General features: G+C 38.8%; 1 protein-coding gene across 5 annotated transcripts in view; it reads left to right on the top strand.

Moving 5' to 3' along the window:
* Nucleotides 1-27,638, top strand: part of LOC136871855 (U6 snRNA-associated Sm-like protein LSm6) — a 93,504-nt gene that overhangs the window by 37,732 nt on the left and 28,134 nt on the right. For all 5 annotated transcript variants that reach the window (XM_068227227.1, XM_067145494.2, XM_067145495.2 and 2 more), the window contains one exon: nucleotides 5,335-5,436. In XM_068227227.1, the coding sequence (XP_068083328.1) occupies nucleotides 5,346-5,436 (91 nt within the window). In that variant the 5' untranslated portion in view covers nucleotides 5,335-5,345. The remainder of the gene's footprint in view (nucleotides 1-5,334; nucleotides 5,437-27,638) is intronic.

Below are 27,638 nucleotides of genomic sequence, written 5' to 3'. Positions count from 1 at the left end.
ACAGTTTTGAGAAAGAAGGGTGTGCCTGTTAAAGCAGTTTTATTGCTGGATAATGCAGGATCACATTCAGATAAACAGGAACTAGGGTGTGCCTGTTAAAGCAGTTTTATTGCTGGATAATGCAGGATCACATTCAGATAAACAGGAACTAGTATTTGATGGAATTCGTGCTTTATTTTTGCCCCTTAACGTAACAAGTTCGATACAACCTATGGATCAGGGAGTTTTGGAATGTATAAAAGAAAAAGTATCGGCACTGCCTGCTACATTCATTTCTGGAAACAGAACATAATGAAAACAACTTTCTTAAACGGAAGCATGGGAGATGTAGTGTATTGGTTAGCAGAATTATGGGATGAAGTGAAGCCAGACACACTCACAAATTCATGGGGAAGATTTTAAGAAGTGCTGCATATGCTGACAGCAATGATGATGAAGTTGATGATACACCAAACTTGTCAGATCTAATCTCACAGATACCCGGATGTAAAGTTGCTAGTGAAATCGAAGTTAAGGAACGGATGAAGAGTGACGAATAGTATGAACTTAGAGACGTGTCAATCATTGAAATGTTGAATGAACCGACAGAAGCCAATGTTGTCTCACAGCCAGAGTCTTACTACGTTGGAGGTGGTGCTGCGCTTTGTAGAATAACTACCAGAGGTAACTCCCACAGACACCCTGCTCTTCAAGTGATGGCTTGACAGTGCTACACAGAAACGATACAACATTCAAAATTAGAAGTCTGTTAAGGTTTTTTAAAAAAAAAAAGACCTTATCCATGTCATAACACTAAGAAATGACGATACAGGACCTTATCTTCAATCGTTGCCAATTTGTTTTGTGTTTTCGTTGCGTTGCTCTGTGCAGTCAGTTTTCCAAATCTGAGGTACCTTCCCCCCCCCCCCCCCCAGTTACCTTGGATTATTGAGTCTCTACTGTATTTGAACATGTCAAAATTCTATTTACCTAGTATTACCCAAACAGATTTACAATCCTACAGAGAAAGAAAATATGCTTTACTTACTCCTGCAAATGTAACACTAGTGATTTTCACAATACGACAGTGGCAGTACGTATCGGTATGTATAATCTTGCAAATCACAAAAATATCATGACTGCATAGTGCCAACCTGGGAGATTAACAATAACTGTAATATGTTGTATAGGAACGTAGGGTCCTTAACCCTCAAACACACGCGCCGATGTGAAATCCACCCCAGCTGAGTTAAATACTTTGATGCAGTGTGGAATTTGTTTTTCAGCTGTTTCTTCTTTTAGGTACCTTCCTAGCACCTCCCACTCCAAACACTCAGCCAAGTGCAGGCAGTTCCCGCACAGTTGTCAAGGAGGGTACACCTTCAAAGTTGGACTGGGGTGAAATACACCCCGCATGTGTGCTAGCATAACACCTTTTTTGTTTCAGTGTATTGTCGAGATATGTCCCCTTATTTGTTTCAACACAGCTGTGTTACGCATATTGTATGAATTTCATATTCCTTTTTTGTTTCCCATAGGGAGAAACTTAACTGACAAGAAAATGGATAATTTCACCACGGAAGAGGACAGACTAAAACGTTTATTTGACTCCATTGACAGTGATGAAGATTAAGATTCTCTTGGCAGCGACTTCAGCGACGGTGAAGAGTATAATTTAAATGAAAGTGAGCATAACTCGGAAACTGAACAGGAGGGTGAAAGTGACAAATTAGGTATTGAAAGTGACGGAGATGACGATTTGCCGTTAGCACATAGATTAGACACAAATGAAAGGATGGCACCGTTTGGAAAAAGAATCCTCCGCCAGGAAATGTAAGAGCTAGGGCAAGAAACATAGTTTCCATATATCTCCCTACTCTGAAAACTGCAGCTAAAGAGGCGAATACTCCTCATGATGCGTGGCTATGGAACACAGCTTCACTTACTGCGAAGGGTGCGCTCCAGATAAAGACAAGTGCCCCCCTCCCATTTCCCCCAGAACTTCCTAGTGAATTATGTGGGTGCAACAGCTGATTGATACTGCATATTTTTAGTGTTAACTACGTGTTTCTGACAGTTAACCTTATATTTTGCATTCCATTCCTTGTATGACTCACTATTTTCTCTGTGTTGAAGGAATTTTACAAGCCACATTATTTGCTGTTATTTCTAAATATTTTCTCGAGTAAGTGTGTGTTGAAACTTTACAGTTTTCATTATTTATTACTCCTTTTGCTTAACATAAATAAAATAGACTATGTTCTCAAAGAATTTAACAGTTTTTTCTGTAATTAGTGTAAACTTAGGAAAATCAGTCGGGAAAAATGCATATATCAAATTATGCTTCGTAGTGATGTCCATTGACCAATTGTATAATAAGGTAGTGATAGAAGATTAGCCAAAGAGTTGTTTTATGCCAATAAATGACAGAAATCCAAATCACTATCATAATTTTTGAAATGTGTTCTTTTAAATGCTGGGTTGTTTAAGACCCCACGCGTGTTTGAATCCTATAGTTTGGCACGTGTGTTTAAGGGTTAAACTGTCTGGTTAACGACACTGAATTAAATCCAATTGTTAGAAATTAACTCTAAATCACTACCTTCAGTATTAACAGGGAAGAAAGAGTAAGGTGGGATAAGCTTACATGGCAGGGCCTATAACTAAGAATCACTTCAAATCTATTACGACTCATAGCATTGGATAATGTGCTGTTGTAAATTGCATTTGTGGACCAGTAGTTCCTTAGTTTAGGTTTTTTATCTAGACCCATCCATAACACTAGACCTAAAAAAGTTAGCATGTCTCCTTTGTAACATCATACCATTCATCTAAAATAGGACTATTTTTTTTCTTTCAGTATGGCATCAACAATACTCTGTTTAGCATACGTATTAGTTTCATTTATCAACAGATCTAAAATGTCATCATTAACAAACAGAGAATAAAATTCAAAAGGCGAATTTGTAGCTAGGTTATTATTAGCAGCCTCGGATAGGAAAGATCTTCATTGGGGTAATCACATAAATGGGATTGTAAATAAAGGGTACAGATCTCTGCACATGGTTATGAGGGTGTTTAGGGGTTGTAGTAAGGATGTAAAGGAGAGTGCATATAAGTCTCTGGTATGACCCCAACTAGAGTATGGTTCCAGTGTATGGGACCCTCACCAGGATTACCTGATTCAAGAACTGGAAAAAATCCAAAGAAAAGCAGCTCGATTTGTTCTGGGTGATTTCCGACAAAAGAGTAGCATTACAAAAATGTTGCAATGTTTGGGTTGGGAAGAATTAAGAGAAAGAAGAAGAGCTGCTTGACTAAGTGGTATGTTCCGAGCTGTCAGCGGAGAGATGGCGTGGAATGACATTAGTAGACGAATAAGTTTGAATGGCGTTTATAAAAGTAGGAAAGATCACAATATGAAGATAAAGTTGGAATTCAAGAGGACAAACTGTGGCAAATATTCATTTATAGGAAGGGGAGTTAGGGATTGGAATAACTTACCAAGGGAGGTGTTCAATAAATTTCCAATTTCTTTGAAATCATTTAGGAAAACGCTAGGAAAGCAACAGATAGGGAATCTGCCACCTGGGCGACTCCCCGAAATGCAGATCAGGATTGATTGATTGATTGATTGATTGATTGATTGATTGATTGATTGATTGATTGATTGATTGATTGATTGAGCTGGTTGCCGTCTAGGAGTGTAATCAAAGGTATTAAAGTTACCTTCACTGTTCTGCCGACTACATCTTCTTCTGTTACCGATATTTTGTCATCATTTTCCAAAAAGAATCCTTGATTCTTTTCCTCTTGTAATACTTCCATGTCGTTGAGGTTAAGTGGGTCCATCACAGTATTATCGCTGTCACTACTGTTGCAATCAAGGTCTGACAAATACACTGTTGGATATTTTGCATCACTCATATTTCTAAAAATTCTAAGTTCACTACTGTCTGAATACATTTAGATTTTTCTCTTATCTCATCAGAATCCATGTTTGTGCAATAATACACAAGCACTGGAAAAAAACAATATGATTTGAGGGCAACACTGGCAGACAAGAACAGGCAGTGGTGAAAACTATGCAGTTCTGCCAATATTCGACCAATATATGAACCACCACGGCCCCAGGGAGATGATGACACTATGCTATTTCAATGTATGTGTGCATCTAAAATGTACACTCTTTGAAGAACAAAGCTATGTTGTGTGTCAATATGATGCACATGGGGCTGAGCGTCTATTGCTCTATTGGTGAAAAATATCTAATTTCCTCCATGGGAACTTGGAATTTTCCATTCGGAATTGCTAGGCGGGCAGTAATTCCATTGTGGAGATTTATCTCCCGTATGCAGTTATCAGACTGTGCCTCTTATAATGGGCTTCTGATAAGTTCACCTGCATACACCCCAGCATCAGTGGGTAGGGTCTGACACATCCCACTCTGATGATTCTAGTGTCAGACCTAAGACAAAATGCTGGTTAATAGAGCAAACGCCTGAAAAGCCTTATATCTGAACGTAGTGTGTATCAGAATGATGCACTTGGGGCTGAAAATGCTATAGTTAATGGATTATCGCCAATTTTCTTTCTTGAGCAGGAGGAATGATAACACCCATGTTCTGGTCTGCAAAGTATCTTGTTTTTCCTCACTGCATTAAGCACTCTTGAGTAGCGATGCCAGACTATATTTCTGCTGCTTTGATAATGTCTTCATTCACTTCATGTACTACTCATGGCGATCTTCCTTTAGGAGTAGTTATTAATGCTGCTCTGTTTTTGTCCAGGTGATTGGGGGCTCTTTTGAGCAGGCTTCCTTATCTGGTTCTGTTTTTTCCTCTGATCCATTCAGCAGGTGGTTCTTCAGGATCTCTCCGATGCCACAGTTCTTTCTGACTAAATTTCCTATTGCCAGTGTAGACATCCTGCAAGTTTTCTATTTACTTTTTTTTGTTACCTCATTTTCCTTCTTTCTATTCTCTTTTACCGGCTGAGTTAGCTGTGCGGTTAGGGGCGCACAGCTGTGAGCTTGCATCCAGGATATAGTGAGTTTGAATCCCACTGTTGGCACCCCTGAATATTGTTTTCCATGGTTTCCCATTTTCGCACCAGGAAAATGCTCGGGCTATACCGTAATTAAGGCCACGGCCGCATCCTTCCAACTCCTAGCCTTTTCCTATCCCATCGTCGCCATAGGACCTATCTGTGTCGCTGCGACGTAAAGCCACTAGCAAAAAAAGAATCTATTCTCTTGCCATTTCCATCTTGCCTTTCTCTCTTAAGTATGTAACTAAACCTGTATTATCTGTAGAAATTTCTTGAATTTTAAAATATTTTTCTCTGCTTATAAAGGTAACTTCAACATGAGTCGGAAAGAAGCTTTATCACAATTCATTCAGCAGATCCATGGAAGACCTGTTGTGGTGAAATTGAACAGTGGAGTTGATTACCGAGGTGAGTATCCTTCCTTTAAAATGTTTGTGCTGCAGCTGCTTATGGTTAGCTTGTACTACAGTCGATTAACTCTGTTATACGGTATGATTGGGCTTTGAGATCTGCTGTTTTTGACTGGGAATGAATGTTCTTCCCTATTCTTGAGTCAGATTCATAACAAATTTTACATTATTGTGATTTTTAGATGTTGGATCTTTTTGTCAAAAATAGTGTAATTACAGGAGGCAGAAGAGACATTGTTTTTGATTGATTTTGAAGGAAAGAAATTAGCTGCTTTCATGTTCCTTCAATACTTTATGGAATATTAGTATGTGCCTTGCTTATTAAATAGATCACATAACTTGATGAAATTGACTGTTACATGCAAAACAGTTATCAACATTATTATCTGACCAATCAGAAATTGGCTCAAACTGCCACCTTCAATATATAAGTAATAATAACGTAAACGTTTCCACCTTTTCAATACTAAAATATATTCACAAAATTATAAATTACACGGTACTAGTTTCGACCCATCTAGGGGTCATCATCAGCCGTATTGGAGCAAAGATCAGGCGAAATCCTAAGAAAATGTTATTTTAAAGAATAACAAGTGAAATGAGATGTTATTATGGTAATAGTTAATAATACAAGGAATATACATACTAAGAGGTTTTTAACAAAGAATAGAGTATAAACGGGGTGTTGTAAAAATTATAATCATGGAAATCAGTAAGTTCTTGTATTGAAATGAAATATGGCTTAGGAAGAGGGCTTAAGGTGGGGCTGAAGGGTGCAGGAGAAAGTGTAACTGTCTTGGAAAAGTACCTTTGATTAAATTTAGGATTGAGTTTAGGTTGGCTGCATTATTGTTTCTGAGGAAAGTGATAAATAGATCGAAGAGTATGTTGGGTTTCTCTGAGATTTCATTGAGATTGTGACTGGTATTAAAGTATTGGTCTAGGTGTATGTAGTAATTTTCCATTATGTTGAGTAAAGGGCCCTTGTTTGCTAATACGAGGATGTCCATGTCTTGTTCAATATTGGTGAAATTATGGTTATAATCTTGCATGTGTTGGCCGATGGCTGAAAACTTGTTGTATTTTATTGCGTTAGTGTGCTCGTGGTATCTGATAATGAAGTTTCTCCCGGTTTGCCCGATGTAGGTTTTTTTACAGGTGGTACATTTGATCCTATAAACTCCTGATTTTAAAAAACTGCTGGTCTTGTTGTGTGAAGTATTGTATAAAACGTTCATGTTCTTATTGTTGGTTTTGAAGGCTATTTTAACGCCTTGTTTCTTAAAGATGTTGGTTAACTTGTAGATATCATTGTTGAACCTTCAATATCTATCCTGGATCTTCTTTTCTCTAGGTCTTAAATTATATTTAGGTGTCCTGATATCTATGTCTTCATCTCTCTTATCCTCCAAGGTACGTATTGGTGTGTGTTGATCCTCTCTGGAGTCCGCATTCTTCTGGGGCCCCTTAGAGAGTGTCCACTCTCCAGTCTCTCCGCCTTCTTGTAGGGTTCGAGGTAACACCTTCAATTCTTACACATGCACCTTTGTCGGCGGTGTAGTCTTCAGAAGATACATACCATTACCCAACTTTTTACCCAACTCGAAAGGTCTGAGCCACTTTGGAGCCATCCCAGCATGGAACTTTTGAAGCTTGTTGCTGAGGGGATGGTTTTGACGAAGAACTAGTGTTCCAAGTCTGAACTACCTTTCCTCTGTGCATCGTTGTTCTTGGCTTCTCTTTGGCTTGGCGATGTGCCCGTTGAATCTGCTGCTGGTTCTGCACATGCCATGTATCAGGATCCTCCGGTTCCTCTCCTTGTCCATGGATGAAGTTCCAGTCACCGGTTCTCTTGATTGGACGTCCAAGGAAAAGTTCTGCAGGTGAGAAACCCGTGACACGATTAACCCGCTGTCTGATGGCCAGAAGTGACTCGTGTAGGTGTTGGTCCCACTTATGTTCTCTGTCGACCAAGTGAATCCGAAACATCTTCTTTAGCTCCTGGTTTCTCTGCTCGGTGGGATTCGCCAATGGATGGTAGATCGGTGTAGTCCAGTGTTCAATCCCCCACTCCGACAAAGTTTGCAACCACTGTCTCGAAGTGAATTGACTGCCAATGTCTGTGAGTAAACACCGATGATACCCATACCGACTGTAGACTTCCGTCTTTAAGAGTTGTACGATACGTCCCGATGTAGCTTCAGGGATGGCGAGTGCTTCCACCCATCTGGTGAATAGGTCAGTCACCATATGAGGATCCCCATTTTTCCCCGAGATGTCCTAGGGTAGAGTCCTATAATGTCAAGGGCATGGACCTCCGAAGGTTGATGTGGTCGGTGTCCTCACATGGTGGTACTTGCCTTCTGGTTGTTCACCTTAGTGAGAGTACAGATTGCACAGGTTTGGACGTAGTTCTTTATTTCCTGATGCATGTGTACCCAGAAGAAACATCGCCAAATCGAAGAATAGGTTTCCTCTTGACCAGGATGACCTGCTTCTGGATTATCATGGTATTTGTTCAAAATCCTCGCGGTTTGCGACTTCGGAATGCCGATGACCGGAGAAGATCCAGGCAGGTTGGAAGTACAGTGAATATTAAGGAGTTCTTCAAGGGACCACAAAAAAAAACCTTAAGCAGGAAACTTCTTAAAAGGGGGTAATGCCCAAAAAATTATTCTGTACTTTGAAATACATGTGAAACACACAGCCAACAGATTTCCTTGTTTGTGAACAATACCGAAATAGGCTGATATATAAGAGCTGCTAAAAGAAAGCCACAATATAAATATTAGATTATCATGCAATGTATTCTTAGAGATAAAGTAAAATAATTATAAAAATACTTGATAAGAGAAGGGAACATATTATATAAAACCTTGCACAAGAGATAAGAAGAAATACTAAGAACATTAAAACGGTTGATGGTAACTGTACATTATGTAAATTCCATACTGCATTAAATATTAAATACATTTCCAAACACAAAAGCCTAGGCTCCTACTTGGAAAAGATATCGTCCAGGGTTGATTGTTTTAGGTCTTTACTGCTTTCTTGAAGTATAAACCTCTCCATTTCCCACGTTGCCTTCCATGAGTTCTGAGGCACACTGACTGAACCTTTCATAAGCCGTCTCAGTTTTTCAAGGCAGATGCTTGCCTCCCTGCAAGATGGTCTTGGAGTATTCTCTTTCTCAACCTCCTCCTCTTCTTCTTCACGTCTTCTTCTTCAATGTCCTCATCTCCTGCCTGAATTTCCTTGCAGATCTCGTTGATGGTCTGCTCCTTGCAAGCGATTAATTACCATATCAATGGCAGTGAAGTCGTCAAAACTACTGGTAATCTCCATCTTCTCTTGTATAGTTTTCCAGCACCCTGGCTCTACATCACCAACTTCCATAACAATGCTGTTGGTACCACCACCGAAGCCTGCTTTCTTGAAGCAATTTGCTATTATTACAGGCTCCACTGAATCCCATGATGAGGCAATGAAATGCATTGTGTCCAAAAGAGATGGTTTGTAGATGGGTTTGCCTGCTTCCATGCGTAGCAGCATACGGCGCACAACTGATTTTTGGTACCTCTGCTTCAATACCTTAATGATTCCTTGGTCCCTGGGCTGTAGTACCAATATAGATAGATAGATAGATTGATATGGTTTATTTTAACTGGCAAAGTTAAGGACACGTGTCCCTGTCTTACACTTAACCAGTAAAATACATAAATAACATAAAATAAAAATATAAATACTGAATAAATGAAAAAAGGAGATGGAAACAAATTACTATGCTATCCTAATGTACATAAAAATGTCTATAATATAAATTAACATTTTGCTTCCTAAGTAGGCCTACAATATTATAAAACCTACGAAGAAATTAACATACAATGAATTACAATAATAATAATAAATAATATAGATAAACCTATGAATATTTAAAATTAATTTGTCCAATTCCAGAAATATATCACATTGACGAATGTTACAGTTTTCGTGTGTTTACTGTGGGTGAAAAACATTACAAAATGGGGATCGGGATAAGGATAACTACGCTGGAAACCACAGCTGCGTACTCCCTAACACTGTTAATGAATATTAATCAGGGAATGGGTTTATATGTACTAATAATTATTAAAATATGTACATATATATTTAGTTATTTTTATTGAAATATGGAATTATATATGGAGTTAAAATTACACATATAACATTAATTTCTATTTAATATCAAAGTTCAAAGAAGAACAAAGTAGATCTACATGCAACATAATGTTGCACTTCTCATTTTAATATATTTGAAGAACACACAATCTTTTATTCTCTGTTACCAAAACAATGGATTACAAAATGTTCTTTTAAGTGCTGGAAAGTGAATCTTCTCCTATTATCTCTAAGGACACCCTCGTCGGAGTGTCTGCCTTACAAGGGCTGCACTCGGCTAGAAATAGCCACACGAAATTAATCTCTAAGGACAGATTTATATTGACTGAAACTGCGTTCATCATCGGAAGAGGTAATGGGGGCATAATTCAACTTCACAATATCTGCTGGTGTTAAATTCAGTGTTAATTTTACACTTAAATCTCCACACAGCATTGCAGCAACCTTTGTCATTTCTTCATATCCAGGGTTCTTTGAAAGTACAGTGGCCTTCTTTATGTTTGCTACATCTGCAACTTTAACTGTACCACGATTTAGTTGTTCCACAGTTTTATTCACAATTTCACAACTTTCAGAAAGTGAGAGGTGCGAGTTTTGGAGCCTTTTCAGTGTTTTTGTGATGCATGAAAAATTATGCTGAATGTAACCTGAGTAATTTTTCACACTTGTATCGCAGACAACTGTTTTTGCGGCTTCAATTGAGGCTGCATCTTCAGAGTCCATGGCATGCAGAACGTTCTTAATACAGTCTATATATTCAACATAATATTCAACCACTTGCAGCCACGTACCCCACCTAGTCTGCTTAGGCGGCAATGGAATCTCTGGGTACATTTCTTTCAAAAGATGAACTCTTCTGTGGGCTTTGAGAAAAAAAAACTTTTTTCACTGAGGAAATCAATAAATCTACTTTGGGGTATCTGCCTCTTACCACTTCTGCCGCACGATGAAAGGCATGTGCTACACATGTTAAATGAGTCATCTTAGGATATACAGCACATAATGCTTCTCCGGCTTTTATCATACAAGGTGCGGTATTGCTAATAAAAAGTAACACTTTATTATACTTAATGCCCTGTGGCCAGAGGATACCCATAGCCTCATTGAACAGTTTTGCTGTAGTTTTGTTATTGCACTTTTCTAGAACATCACAGTGTAAGAGAATCCGTTTACAATAATCTTCGCCTAACAAACCAATGATTACGTTCCCTTTACCCTGCCTCTTTTGTCTGTCTCATCAATGGAAACCCAGATAGGACCATCTTTAATCGCTTGCCTTATCTTCTGAACAGTTTCATCGTATATGGCTGAACAGTACTTTTTTCTGAACGTTGACTCATCTGGGATGGATCGTTTAGTATATTTCTCGAGGAATACCCTGAAGCATTGATTATTCAGTTTGAAGAGAGGTATGTCAGCAGAGATGAGAGCAAGGTAGAGACCGGTGTTGAACTCGGACGTTACACTGGAAGTTGCTGGTTGTCAGAATCAACTGTCTCTGCTTGGAATCTCGTTTATTAGCCTGGTGTTTACTGTTTGAAACGTGCTGTTGCACAAGGAACCTTTGAGTAGATGTCACTGTACAATGACAAATTACAAAATAATATCTTACTGTCAGTTGATAAACCATCTTTAAATTCTGGTACGTAACTTTTCAATTTCAAACTGGTTAACTGAGCTATTTTAGGCATATTGTAACAACGTTAATGTCTTCAATGAATATCAATGTACAACTGCACACACTGAATGTACAAGAACACTATGATCCGTCTCACTGCTAATTCAAACTGTGAATGACTGGTAGTGAACTAGATGGTGTTATGAAGCAATCCAAGGGAATGCCCAAATTACGAACTAATCCGGAAACCACTAGCACATAGTCGATGAATGAGATTTCCCTAGTTACGAAATTATGGCACAGACACAGTCGATGTTATGTAATGCAGCTTATCAGTGCTGTAAGTATGATTCAGATAGTCACTGTACTAACCGGCTGATTTCCATCCCTTCCGGGCTCAACCTGTCTCTTTCTTCGCACCGCTTATCAGCTTATTTTATCAGCCCAGACATGGACAGGCGTGATATTGACCTGCCCACCAGTTAAAATATTATTTTTTCGAATATAGATTTTTAATTTATTTCTCCATTATTGAGAGGACTGCTAATTTAATGCAATTTAATACTTTCTAGCTGAAATATGGACTATATTGATTTTAATGACGAAGAATATGGAATATATGTGTTAAACTCCAAAGTATGGAAAAATATGGAAAATGAATACTCCATTTTTCAACTCTACACGTCATGATTCATAAAGATAATGCAAAATATAATTAATTTTAGCTTCCTAAAGAGATATGCATTTACATATAAATCGGTTCCATAATAATAATAATAATGACCATGAGAAGAAAGTGCAGAAGAAGCTGATGACTCTTGCACTATGAGCTCGTTTCATAGAGATATTTTGAGCACCTACTTTTAAATCTTATGTGGTTTGATATCCCCCTGACCTTCTGTGGAATGTTCATTCACGGCTGGCCACAACAGTGAAGGAATTGTTATAGGTTGAGGATTTGTGCTTAGGAATAGCGAGCAGTGTCGAGCTCTACACTCTGGTGTTTTTTTATCATGGTGCTCAGAAAGGCTATGAAATCGTTCATACAGGTAAGTTGGTGATTGTAATGTAAGTATTCGGTGCAGTGAAGTCAGGGTATGCAGCTTGCGTCTGTCTTCAAGACATGGCCACCCGAGGTCGACGTTAGACTGGGTAACATGATCTGAAAATTTCAGATTACATATAAATCTTACACAGGCATTCTTTGTACGTTGTAGTTGATCTGGACGCTCGGTTTTTGCGTCTTTGTAAACTGTCACAATAATTGAATATTGGAAGAACGAGGGTTTCAACTAGTTTCTTCTTTAAACTGAACGGGAAAGTAAATTTGAAATTGTTTAATGTGTGCAACATGGCAAAAACTTGTCTACTCACAGATATTGTCTGATCTGTCCACGAGAGGTCCTGGTCAGTGATTACTCCGAGATTTTTTACACTCTTGCAAAAGGGCAAAGTTTTTATTTTGAAGTTGTATGTCAGGGATGGACATGCGGTAATTACTGGAAATAAGTCTTTGGTGGGCAATTGCTATGGTTTGGATTTTTTCGGGTTTAAAATAAGTCCCGGCTGGGAAGACCATTTACTTATAGCTTCTAGATCCATGTTAGTTTGCTTGATTGCTGTCGAAACATCTTTTGGTTTTGCATGGATGTAAAATTTTACGTTGTCGGCATAAATGTGACGTTTGCATTGTGTCAGCTGTTTAGCTAGACAGAAAATAGCAAAGGAGCTGTGGTTGACCCTTGTGGGACACCTGCTTTTTACATATTGCCACGAAGAAAATGTACCTTGATTGACAACATGTTGTTGATGTTCGTGTAAATAAGTTCCATCCATCTCAGACTACTGTAGGAGAACTCTAGATGATAAAATTTGGATAGGAGCAACTCATGGTCTACAGAGTCAAATGCTTTGCTGAAGTCCAATAATACAGTTTTTGCTCATCAGCAGCCTGTCTTATATCAGCAGTCACGCTAAGTAAGGCAGTACATGTGCTGTGATTGCATCGGAAACCTGACTGGTATGGGTCTAGTATGTCGTGGTCGTTGAGATAGTTCGTGATTTGATTATGCACAAGGTGTTTGAGTCCTGTGGCTACTACTTAATACATATTTATAGGTCTTAGTCACTGTTTAGTCTAGGAGATTTTGTCATCAGTAAAGGATGTACCACCGGGCGAGTTAGCCGTGCGGTTAGGATCGCGCAGCTATGAGCTCGCATCCGGGAGATAGTGGGTTCGAATCCCACTGTCGGCAGCCCTGAAGATGGTTTTCTGTGGTTTCCCATTTTCACACCAGGCAAATGCTGGGGTTGTACCTTAAGGCTACGGCCGCTTCCTTCCCATTCCTAGGCCTTTCCTGTCCCATTGTCGCCATAAGATCTATCTGTGTCGGTGCGACGTAAAGCAAAAAAAAAAGAAAAGAAAAGATGTACCAGGGTCATTTTCCAGACAGTTGGAAATACACTGTTTTGAAGGGAGAAGTTTTATATGAATGTCAATACTGGAATAATAGCATCGATAATTTTCTTTAGCATTAAATACATATATTGTCCACCCCTGTGGTTTTAGTTTTAATTCGCAAGGTAGCCGCTTTTACTTGCACGGGTGAGAGGTAACTAAAATAAAATTTGTCTTTGCCTGCAGGTGGTGTGTTGTAATTTGCAATCAAAAGATTTTCTTTCGCTTCTTCGTTTATTTGTACCTGGGAGGATGTAGTATTCGGTGGAAAAAATTCTACCTTGATGTTCCTTAAATGGGGCCACTGCTTGGGATGAGCAGGGCAGTGGTCCATAAACACCACAATCTTCCTGTTCTGGCTCCCCATTTTGGCATCTAATGCCTGCATATACTCTTCAGACAGGGAACTTGTCATCCAAGCTGACTTGTGTCTGGTGTACATGCATGGTATAAAGTTCTGAAATTTTTGAAACAATGTGGCTTCCTAGACTTCCCTATCATCAGTAGAGGTAGTTTTTCAGTTCCTTCCACATTAGTACCAACCAATACCGTAACTCGCAATTTACTAATTTTCCCCCGTGGCAAGATTCTCCCTTCAAAACTAGAGATTTATCTGGGACAAGCTGGTAAAAAAGTGCAAATTCATTAAGATTTAAAATGTTGCAAGTTTTGTAACTGCTTATTTTAGAAGACAGAACTGTTTCCTTCCACGCTCCCCCTTCCTCTGCACTTACACTTTCTGCTTCGCCACAAATTGTTTTGTAAACGATACCGGCTCAATTTTTAAAGAGGTCTAGCCACCTGTTCGACGCGGTAAAAGATAGCTTTAATTTGCACGCAATTTCTTCGGCTTTCTCCTTCACAATAGTCCTGCTCAAAGGTATGTTTAAACTTTGCTGCTCTTTAATCCATAATAGCAGAGCTTGTTCTACTTCATTGTACTTTCCAGATTTAACTTTCTTGGAATTTGCTGAACTATTCCCTGCAGAAGCAAAGATCTCTTCTTTCTTCGCTATAATGCCGTTCAAAGTAGACAGCGGCATCCCCAGCTCCTTCGCCAAAGCAACACGGGAAAGTGTAGATTACTCTACTTTCCTTATAATCTCCATTTTGTCTTTAATTGTTAGTGCCTTTCGCTTGATCACTTTCCTCAGAGTTCCACACAGTTTCACTTAAAACGTTCGTATGTTGATATTACAAGTTCAGCTAACTTCACTGACTCCTATTCACACTAATTACGATGCTACACTACGCTTAGCAATCCGTAGCTTAGGCTTACAAGACGTGTGCTACAGTTCGTTAGCTATCTTCCTCACACCCCTGGACACCTGCTTCAAGTTAACGGCAGCAAATGGGAAATCCAGCAACTTATTCTTAGAGATTCTTAGAACCTATTCATAGGCCTATATCTCCCCTGCATTCCTACTGGTTGTCACGGCAACAGACGTAGTTTCTGGCCATTTCGCAAGTTTGACAAGCGAGCATGAGTTTATTTTCCTGCTTTAATCCTCTTCGTGCTATAGGTAATGAAGAAAAGAAACCATGGTTCGAAGTTGCAGAAATGAGTGCATGAGAAAGTAGCGGGGTATTACGTGCGAGTGATAAAGGCGCAGTAGCAACGCTAGCACATGTAAACGTAAACAGTTTCTTTCCCTGCAAGAATTTTATTTCATGTCTTCTCATCCTTGTGCTATGTTTTAATAATGTGATGTAATAATTAAGAGTGACACGATAATACAATGTTTAGCTCGTATAAAGGTAAAAATAAAAATAACTTTCAATGTTATGCCAACATGTGGTATTGCAATGCCTCTGTGTGCGTGTCAGGCCCGTTCCCACCAACACCCAGCTGGTTATCAACATTTGTTCAACTTCGTAGACTATCGGGATCTTTTGGCATGCTGTTTGGCGCCATAATATGTATTAGCTGGCAAGTCGGCTGTTTCCTGCATAGAGTCGGGAGGTTTCTTTGTTTTGCAATAGTTTATTCACATAACTAATAATGGATATGGAAAATCTTATGAGTTTAGTTCCAATACGTAATTTCCTCTACAACAAGACCCATAAGTATTATTGCAACAACGTAAGAGAGAATGCCTGGAAGGAAATAAGCAAGGGAATGAAAAATCAAACAGGTTAGAATATTCAATTTTGTGGTAGATTAGGCCTATATGGTACTTTGTTTATTTTGCAATTATTGTTGACCTTATTTCAGAATCATATTATCATGTTGGAGTCCATATACAGTACGGTATGTCAGTACGATAATTGACATGGCTTGGAATGTACGGTATTTACCGTGAACAATTTTATAAGTGGCATTCCCTACGGTTGTTGTACATGTATTCCTAACAAACAGTACGGTAATGCATAAGAAGCTGCTGTGTTGTGGACAAATACTTTTTTTGGTTTTTAATTAATGTTGAGGCCACCTTAATTAATGACTTAACCCTGTTGCGGCACGCAACTTACTGCATAAAAATTTTATCAAACCATCCAATGTGTGCTTTGTGTTTCCCACATAGAATCCCATTCAATTCTATTCCGCTTGATGTGAACGGTGGAGTGGAAATTTTGACTAATGGGTTCGATGCAATTCCACAAGGTGACAGTGAGCATCTGGTGTTCGTGTTGTCATAGCGTGACGTCATATGGCCTTGGCAAGCCCAGAGAGGCTCCATGACAGGCACAAGCGATTCGACTTGCGCTGAGACTGGAGGGTTCTAACCATGAGCTGCTTTGAGCGGACGTTTTCTATCTTGAGGGGCTCTAAAATTTGAACTGTTTAACCTGAAAATATATTTACAACAGAACACTTTAAATGGGAAAAATATACATATATCTTCATTCAACCGATCAAGGGACCAAGAATATCACACTTCTTATGCAGGAACTTCTTAACAGAGTTTCACTGTATATTTAACTATGCTGTCTTTGAGTGTAAAGTTCTTGTAGCACATCTTAAACTGAACTAGGACAGATCGACAATCAGTGCTGCGTTTGCTGATCCAGGATGCCATTCTGTTACAGGACATGTCCTCAGTCTGCCACGTCCTTATTAAATCTAAATCGATCTAATTATTTCCTCGCCGGATAGCAAGGAGCACAGGGTCAGTTTGAGACCTCTTAATTGGCCCAGGAATTTCTCTCTAATAAATTTGTGGCGATTTCTGCCCGTCCTTAGGATTTCTCAATAGGCTGTCCGCAGCTTGATTGGCTACACCAGGGACATGACAAATCTCGAAGTAAAAATCTGCAAGGATCAAGGCCCATCGCATCAATTTGGACTTAATTCCAGAAACTTGGTTCAACCACTGAAGTGAAGAATTGTCTGTAAAGAGTCTGGACTTCCTTCCTTCTAGATAACCTCTGAACTTTCCGACAGCCCATACAGCTGCTACTGCCTCCTTCTCGGCTGTACAATATAGTTTCTCTCAGGGGCAGAAAGTTTCCTACTGGCATACTAGCATATCTCCTTGCCTCCTCCTCTCTCGTGGAACAGTACAGCCCCAAGACCGATATCATTCGCATCTGTCTGCAAGCAGACCTTACGACTTGTATCCAGATAGACTAGACTTGCAGGTCACAAATAGATCTTCTAATCTCCTGGAAGGCTATTTCTTCCCTTTGGGTCCATTTAAATGCTAATTTCTTATTGAGGATGTCTGTTAGGGGAGCAGATTTCGTTCAAGGCCTTTCCTGTTCCTGAACGGCCCTATTCTTCTCAGTTTCTCTCTCCAAGCCCTGGTCCGTCAATACATGGCCTAGGTACTCAACCGAGTTTGATGTGAACTGACACTTCTTGACTTGGCAGGTAAGTCCATGAATCCTCAACCTCTCTAATATTCTAGCTAGGTGTTCCAAAAGGTCCGAAAACGTCTTGCTGTACACGAGGATGTCGTCCAGACAGACCTGGCAGAATTCTCCTGTGTATCCGGACAAGACTTCGTCCATCAGACGCATAAAGGTGGCTGGAGCATTCTTAAGACCAAATGGCATGACTCTGAATTGATAGTCCTCTTGGGGTGGAAAAGGCAGTCATCGGTCGAGAAACTTCTTCGACTTCTACTTGCCATTAGCCAGAGTTCAAATCGAGGCTACTGAAGACTTTTGCCCCACTCGCTTTATCAGATGGAGAAGATCCGGCATCTAATATAGTCTTGTTATTTACCTGACGTAGGTCTACACAAAGTCGGTAATCACCAATTTTTTTCTTAGGTAGTACTGTTGAAGCCCATCCTGATACTGATGGTTCAATCAATCCTTGGTTCTCCATTTCCTTGACTTTTTTATTTTATTATATATTTTCATTTATCTGGGCCCCAACTTGGCAGGTTCGATCCTGGCTCAGTCTGGTGGTATTTGAAGGTGCTCAAATACGACAGCCTCATGTTGGTAGATTTACTGGCACATAAAAGAACTCCTGCGGGACTAAATTCTGGCACCTCGGCGTCTCCGAAGACCATAAAAGTAGTTAGTGGGACGTAAATCAAATAACATTATTATTGTTATCATTTATCTGGGTTAAATGGATAGGGCCTTTAACTGGGGTATTATCTTTACAAATTATTTTACGTTTTACCGTTGTGGTAAATCCAATTCTATCAGTAATGACCTCAGGGAACTATACAGATTCAGCAAATGTTCAAGGTCTTCCTTCTCTTCCACCCTCAGCAGCCCTGTTTTCTGTTCGGCCAGTACATTGGTTTCTAAAGTTTCCGACTCAAAGGCGTTATTTTCAACCCATGCCAACCCAATTTTTTTCTATTACCAAAGAATATTTCATTGGCTGTATAATCTATCACAACCCCATATTTAGCTAAGAAGTCGTGTCATAATATTACGTAAGGTATCAAATCCTTGACAACCCTCACCGATATATCTATGACTTCAGTAGAGCACTTGGCTTGAAGAAAGGTTCAACCCTCAGTCTGGTAATGCATGTGATGAGTTGCACCCCTGACTGTTACCACCTTAGGATGAACAGGTTTTTATCATTTTGCCACATTCATGCTCACAAACGAGTGTGAAGCTTGAGTGTCAAGGATAACGATTGAAGGCTTATCAGTCGTCAAGTTAATAGCAGAGTGGGGTGGATTAGATTCATCATCACGACAGATTTGACCTTCTAGCCAGGTGTCGTGTATCTGGGGCTTCTTCATTCTTCCAGAACCCTCCGTACTCCAACTCAAACGGTCTCAAGCTAGTTTTTCCGGGCATTGGCCTTTAAAATGCCCGGTCTGCCTGCATCGGTAGCATTTCTGGGGTTCCTCTGCTGTTGAGGTTTTCGTTTTTGAGGTATGGTAACTCGTTTCTTCGTCTAATTTTTTTACGCTATGACAGAGCTCTTCTAAGGTTTTTGGTTGCGCCACCTTAACAAGCGATTGAACCGTGTCATGTACCAGTTCAATTATATAAGGGACACTCGTATCAATATTTTCCCTTTCGTGGACTTGCTTAAAGAGCTGGAGTTTTTGAATTACAAAAGCTCTTGCTCTCATTCCACTGGGTTGTGCTTCCGTTAGGAACTGTTTTTGTACCGAAGTTTGGACAGACCGAGTCAAATCTCTGGACGAATTCTTTCGTAAATTCCTTCCAGTCGAGGCTGAGCCCTTTAATGTTCTGCCACTAAGTTCCTGCTGACGCTTTTAGCTGTTGGCTGACAATTTGCAACTGTATTTCTGTGGGTATATTTGTCCTACCTGGTAAAGACTCCGATGTCTTTAGAAATGCTTTAGGACACTCTCGAGTCTCCCATGAAGTTCCGGTAGGCTGTCTTTAATTACTGTGGGATCGACCGGTATCTCAAGGGGGAGGTCCATACCTCTCCTAGGTTGACCGCTGTCTATAGAAATGTTTTTTTTTCTGGGGTTGAAATTTTTCTATTAACCTCGGATTCAAACTTCTTAAATTTCAGGCCTACTTCAGTCTTAAAACTGTTGGATTCCCGCTCGATTTCTCCAATCATTTCCGCGGTTTTGTTTTCCAAAGTGTGCATATCAGTTACTGCTTTATCTACGTCTAATTCTACGCTGCTGAATTTTGATCTTAATTTTTTAAATTTCTTCATTCAGATCTTTGATCCTGGAATTGATTTGGCCCTTTATTTCTTGAGACTGGGCGTTGATTTTCCCTTAGAGTTTTTCAGATTGGGTCTCGATGTTTTTAAACTTGGCCTCGATCAAAGTAGTTAGTTGTGCAGGCATAATGCTTACCCGGTCGTTAGTTTCCTTCTCCGAGGTGACTTCGAAGTCGAAACTGCCTGGGTCCTCCTCGTTTTCCATCAAATCCTGGCATAGCCTCTCTTGTAATTCTGTCTTGCTTCCAGCTGTCGGTAAACCTCGGGATGCCAGGGCCTTCTGTAAAATCACCACGGTCATTTGATCAATCTTCATCGCTGAGTTTCGAAAAACCTGTCGCGGTCGCCAATTTATCATTCTCAACATGCGATTTTTTATTTTACGAAAGAGGAATATTACACGAGAACATGTTTACATCTGTCTGAACAACTTTGTCACTACGATACATATACTGTTCTCATCGGTCGCTCTTTTTTTACTCTCCACTTGCGTTATCTTTTTTATTCCCTTAAAAAACAATCGCTTTTTTTCAAACAGTCTATAAAGAATATATACATGTTTCACACCAATAACTTATTGGTGATGTTTCTTGGCGCCATATTGGAAGTCTGTGTTAGTACGTCTGTTGCTATGTTACAAGTCTTTAAAAACAAATCCTGTCCACTGGTACCTTATTCATATGTGCAGGGATATTATTTTATCTATTATATTAAATATGATTATTGAAGGTTTTGCCATAATTAAGATATCTGACCTATGACAAGCCTGAGTTCATTTCCCGGTACCGTATTGCCAGAGATTTATGAATGGCAGGATGGTTGATTTGCTGTAAAAATGGTACGTGCAACTCCCTTCCACTGGGGGCCTGTCTGCAAAAGAGCTGCACCACATCGAGATAAGGAAACGAGCTTACTTTTGTTAAGAAATATTCACGGTTGTTTCTAGGCCTATTAATATAGGCAGGCGAGATCATTAATAAAGTGATTGTTTAGTATCTCTTAACTCGGGCCAATATAGGGTTTTCTGGGAGAGAAGCAAGTTTAAAACATGACAAAAACAATCCAGTCACAATTGTTTTACTCGCCAACATACCTAACAAACAATAACAGGATTTTTATGTCCCCACTATTTTCAACGATTTTCGGAGTTGCCAAACAAAACATACTACAGTATGCGTTAATAAAAAATGGGAGACAACGAACGTACAAAATTATATGTAGAGAACAAGCATGAAATATACTTAAAAATAAGGGTCTGGCTTTCAACAGCCGCAGTTATCAAAAGAATACTTCCAGTCACTATGTATTACATTCGGAAATACATCTCGTAACATACGCTAGTTATCAGCTGGTGGTTTGGCATGCTTTCAACAACACGGCTTTATTCAGGAGTGGCTTCTGCTACACATACACCAGCTGGGAATATCAGAGATCATCTCAGAAACCATTTGGGAATAGGTTTGGACTCTATAGTCGAAAAAGAAACTATTTTTAAAAGTTTCCAAAAGACGGGACCTCGAATGCTCTCGGTCTCGATTTCAGTGCATGGCTGACAAGATGGCAGTGAAGATGTCACTTGGAATGACGACACGCCGGTAGCAGGGAAGTTAACGGTGCAAGACAATTAAAATGAAAGCAGTGATCAGGTTTACTGTGTGGTAGGCCTACTGCTCAACTGACAGAGACAAATGACTGACCATTGAGTTATTTTGTATCAATATTTGCATAATATGATACCCTTATCCCTTTTCTGTATGGGGTCGAGTATGAAGTGAGACGAATCTTCGTAGCGAGTTTCTACGACCATATGCGCTTCCTGACGTTGACCTCTTCAGAGGAATTAATGAGATGAAACGATTGACATGGAATGAGTAACTAAAACAGATTATATTTACTTTATATGTACGGTGGGCCTAAAAGTCGTGTTCACCATTTATTGACTTTTCACATTTAGAAATACTGCCTTCCAACGAAAATAGCCAGTATAAATCAAATACATTCATAAGTTTGTTAAAGAACAGTGTAGAATGTTTACATGTATGATTTATAGCTCTTATAGCCTTCAAGTCATGTGTTCACTGAACAAAATTTTAGATTATCGCATATTTGACCCCCTTTTACTTTTTTTGGCTGTAAAAGTGGTTAAAAAAGGGGTCTAGCACGCAAGTAAATATGGTAATCCAAGAGAGCAACCAGGTGGAACATAGTTTAATTGAATGACACAAGACCTTGCATACGCAGATGATATTGATTTGCTGTCTAGGAGGAAATGTTTAATTTAGTGACAAGACCTTGCATATGCATATTATATTGATTTGCTATCTAGGAGGAAACTGGATCTGGAGGAGAGATTGGGAAAACTAGATAAGTGTGTGATGAAATTCCCTTTGACCGCTGAGATGTTAACTTAGGTTGAGGGCTTTAGAGTTGATCTAGAGCAACTTGGCTACCCACCAATTGACAACAACTTTCCCTCTGTTGTTTACAAGTTTCATTTCCGTATTGATAGATATTACTTTACAAAAAACAATATAAATATGGTCTCCACCTTATCAATACAAAATTAATTTACATTAAGCTGGTAAATATAGTCAAGACTAGTTTCGACCCCTAGGGGGTCATCTTCAGTTGACATGCATTAAAAATGTATTTTTTACAAAAATATCACATGTAGTGGTAAAAGCTTAAATTAATTTGAACCGATCATAAATGTTGGTATGTCTGGTACATTTTGGCTATTGTATGTGTCCAATTTTGAGTTTTTAGCACACAGTGTGAAGGTAGTTGATTAACTAGTGTGCATCATCCATGAAGTCACATGTTATTTTTTATGCTACTACCATCCAATTTTTTTGGGTTGTACAATGTGGAATATACATACATTTGTGCAAATAAACAGTGGCAAGTTTAACAATATACATTTAAAGTTGGTTCATAAATTACACAAATTGGCTATTGATTAGTCATATGAAAAAGTAGGACATTGGTTTGAACACTTTTGACTGAAATATCAATGTAACACCTTACTGGCATATACAGTGGTGGTCAAAATAATAGAGCCACCTGGCAAAGGTTTAGAATAAAGTGCAAATTTATTACTAGACATGTTTGTACTATGATGGAAACAAAATTTTACGTTGTACAGGAACCATTACTATAGAGTCACATTGTACCACAGTCAGTTATATAGATAACACAGCTGAAACTAATCAATAATATTCAAAATAATACCAGACCACAGGGTCAAAAAAATAGAGCCAATTGACACAAATATTATGTACTTGATCTAAGTCTCATGAAATTTACAGGAACAGTCGTTTTTGCATAGGAGTGCATTAGTACTTCGTGGTGTAACCCTTATTTTTTAGGATTTCCCTGTACCTCTTACCCATAGAGTCGACTAAGCGCCTGCACTCGTCGCTGCTGATCGCATACCAGGCTCTCTGGATTTCTTCCCAAAGTTTATCTAAAGACGCAGCTTTTGAGCGGTCAATTCTCTTGTCTACGATCTCCCATAAGTTCTCGATGGATGATGCGTCAGGGGATTGAGGTGGCCACTCTAATACTTCGATATGGTGATATTGAAAAAACTGCCTTATGATCCTTGCAGTATGCTTTGGATCGTTATCGTGCTGAAATTTCCATTTCAGCGGCATTTCCTCTTCAGCATAAGGCAGCATCACATTTGCTAAGATGTCGTTGTACATTTCTGCGTTCATTATGCCGTTGATACGGTGTATTGAACAAAGGCCATACCATGAAAAACATCCCCATACCGTAACACTTCCGCCACCGTATTTCACAGTTTTTAAAGTGTGCTTGGGATTAAATTCCTGGTTTGGTGGGCGGCGCACATAGACTTTTCCGTCTGAGGCAAACCTATTATACTTGGATTCATCGGACCAAAGGATGTTCCTCCACCAAATATTGGGTTTGTGTTCATTTCTCCGGGCGAAGGCCAACCTTTTCTGAACATTAGCTTTTGAAACATGTGGCTCCTGTCTCGCAACGCGCCCATTCAATTTTGCGGATCTCAGTCGTCTTTGAATCGTTGAAGTTGATGGTTGAACATCATTTTTGTCGCTAAACAAAATGGCTTTCAGTCGTGGTGGTGACAAAAATGGGTTTCTTTACTTTCCTAGTGATAAGTCTGTCTACTCGAGGAGTAGTTACACGAGGTCGCCCCCTGTTCCCCACCTGCGGCTTTGTTTGTTTTGCCAGTCTAATGGCGTTCTGGACTCGTTTTCGCGAAACGTGTAAATCTTTGGCTATTTGATTAATGGATATCCCACTTTTGAACATCCGGAACATTACTATACGACCATCATAACTTGCATGCTCTGCTCTGCCCATCTAGAAGAATGTACACAAAACCCAACGTCAGTTTACCTACAAAATAATATTGAGTGGAGGTTTGTTGACAAATAATATCGCTAGCCCCCAAACCAACTGCAAAAAATCAATTTGAACGGGACTTCTGTAAAACGGCTCTATTATTTTGACCCATAAGATTCTTACCTTTATGCCTCTTTTCGAACGTCTAGCTCAAACGCTTCCTTTCGCACGACTACAGACAGCAGCGACGTCTTCCCTGATATTGTCTAAAAGGGACTGACAACACGGCACTCGTGGAGATTTTGCGAACTATTAGATATCCTAGTTCTTCATCTCGTCAATAGAGGTGGCTCTATTATTTTGACCGCCACTGTATCTTAGATGCTAAAATCAGTTTATAAAGCCTGTTATTCTTGATTGAGTCTTGGAATAGGGTTAAAATTTTTTAAATAAAAACTATTGCTTAGTATAGGCATTAAATAATGCTGTTAAAATGGACATATAACTAAAACAGTGGTATATGTATGCCATATATGCCTGGTTAAAAACACATTACATTAATGTTATTGATATGTGGTGCTACATGTACATTGTTTTGGAATAAATGGGGTTGACGAATTTTTCACAACAGTCTTAGATATAGTGTTCCGATAAAATGGGTCCGTAAAAATATTTATATGTAAAAAACGGTTAGGTAAGTATTTGAATAATCCGCTTGCAGATCAGGTAATACTTAGTTATATATCTGGAGATATTTCAGGCAGCTACTAATGTTGGAGTTATTAAAAATCTTGAATATATTAATGGAGCATGTTTTTCCACCCGTATGTCGTGATGTTTTAAGTTGGTGACATTTGTCAGAACGTGTTGAAATTATGCGTCTTGATGCACGTTGATTTTATCATGGAAGCGTATATGTTGTAAAAACAAGGTACAGTATGTAAGGTGTTGGAACCGTGCATTCTTTGTAGCTGCCTGTTGAGATCTGATACGTGTTGCTCTGAGATTGTAGTTCCCTTTCCCTTTCCCTTTCGACTAGTACACTCACCTCAACAACAAACTCTTCCCACCCACAAATACTGCATTTTAGAAGATGGCCTAATGAGTCTACACAAACTTCAATATAGCCTACTGCACCTTTCGTCTATTAATGTTCCCGCGGTGACTTCCTCTATTGCGCCGCGTTGGAGCATTAGCTGAATATACACCTGTTTAAATATTGCTCCGGCTACAAAATTCAAAGCATCGGGTCGTAAATCATACCTAGATTTTGAACTGGAATATAATTTATGATCACAAGCTACCACAACATGGTGCATATTCGTTTCTCAGGGTAAATTCGCTTCATTATATTCCCATACGCTTTAGACAAATCGTAGATTCCGTTGAAGAGTATCTGTCCGTTCAACCAGTCATTCCGTATCCATACATCAAGGAAATTATCTGATCATCACCTAATATCTAGCATAAATTAATTCAATAGATCCGTATATTATCATACTACTATGTACTACAAGTTACTTAAGGAATAGAAACGCAAAATCAAAACTATATCTAGTTTATTAGCATGCTAATGTATTATAAAATTGAATAATATGCATCCATCGGCAATAAAGAAAGGAAAATCGTGTGAAATTACAAATATCATTCTCAAATGCTTGACTTCCGAGATAAACATATTTGAAAAATCTTTAAATTGTCATCATATTTGCTTACATTTTCGTTAAGTTTCAAAGATATATCATATCTTCCATGTTTAAATAGATACAAGGGGAAGAATAGGGACCAAAACTTTATTAATCCAAGGAGGAGTGGAATATCTTCCTTTTAATATTGTTTGGGATTTTCTTTGGGGCATCATTTAGGTTTCATCTTTCATTTCGGTCTGTTTGACCAAATTTACTTGGATACATGTTTGGATTCTTGTTTGGATTTTCACTTGTGACTCATCACGTTACGAGATAAGCATTACCATGTTTAAATCTGGGTTCAAAACACCCATGCAGTTACTAATATTCCTATCATAACCCAAAATGAATAAATTAAAACAGTACATCACCGTATGTACAAAATAAACCAAATAATCTTACGACAGAGTGCCATACATATAGTAGTACGTTAGTCTAACCTGCGAAAATCGTGCCATGCATTCCTAATCATATGCCAATATATTTACTTATTCTCAAATATCTCTTCGCTGTGCCAAGATTTTGTCAAAGAAACCGTACTTCATATTAGTATTTACGCGCTGACCTTCAAATATATAAATATGCGAGACTCCATTCTATTCTTGTATATTCATATTACGTAATGTATAACAAACACGTAACCTATCAATATCTTCCGCTGAAAGTTACTACGAGACACATTATGCTTGGCTCAAGACATACATTCAACTTAACATGGCCTAAATCCTTCACTTGCAGTGCTAATTCTAACATAAATATCATATGTAACACAGGAATTCGCAATTCAATCATCTATCCCTTTCTCAAGCAACGAACAGAAACATATCTCCTCACGCTAATTACATCTTGCCACACTATTATTCCATTTCCTTCATATATATATATACCTCCATATTAAAAAAATTTGTACATTCAACTCCACTTAAATAACCTCTGTGTTACGGTAGCAATACTTAATAATCTGATTATTCTCTCATACACTGCAACTTCGTAATATTTCAAACATTTACTTACAATACAATTATCGTACTGGCCATGATTGTAACACATATTGACCTGAAGTTTTAGGTTACGTCTCGTATCTCGCCTGCATTTTCTACAACCACAACTGGTTAAACGTTTCACGGTCTACATGTATGGATTGGCACTAAACATGCACGAATACTCAATCAGATCTAGTTTCCATTCACCTTAAAATTATTACATTAGCACCATAGTTATATTGCAGAAATTGGCACACATCATCGGCTAATAATTGGCATTTATATTCTAATATCCGTTCATTGGCACTAAATCTCTTACTTCTAGCACTCCTGCACACATATAAATATTTTTCATCAATTGATTTCAAATTCATTACGATGCAACTCATAATACTTATCTCGTAACGGGATTTTGCTGCTGGATCTCTCCTGGTCTAGGACATCTTGGAGTAGGCAGCTCCTGCAGTCCAAAGATTACGTCATCTGCGGCTCCGGCTGGGGATCTTGGCTTGAGCTATTTCGTCTTGAGCGACCATTTCCATCTGTTTAAGCTGACTCCATCTTGTCACCAGTTCTCATGAAATCATAAAAGAACAAATACATAGTAGAATTCATATTATACTGGTGAATAGTAGGCTACTCAATACGTAATATTTGTCTTCAGAATCTCGTATTGGTCGAAAATATTTTTTTTAAATTTAGAGATTTCTCTAATTCGGCCTACTTTTTGCTATTTCTTTCGCTTAAACAGATATTGTCTCCCTCCTGGAAACAATAAATTATGCCTTCCTTAGCAAGGATTTGCCGCTATAATACTAATTTTGGCAATGTATGACTCGGCTGTAGTTTCCTTTTGCTTCTGAGTTTAGGTGTTACAGTAA

Source organism: Anabrus simplex, chromosome 4, assembly GCF_040414725.1.
Source record: "Anabrus simplex isolate iqAnaSimp1 chromosome 4, ASM4041472v1, whole genome shotgun sequence".
Classification (NCBI taxonomy): Eukaryota; Metazoa; Arthropoda; class Insecta; order Orthoptera; family Tettigoniidae; genus Anabrus; species Anabrus simplex.
Note: the sequence above shows the minus strand (reverse complement) of the source record. Positions and strands in the feature narration are given on the sequence as shown.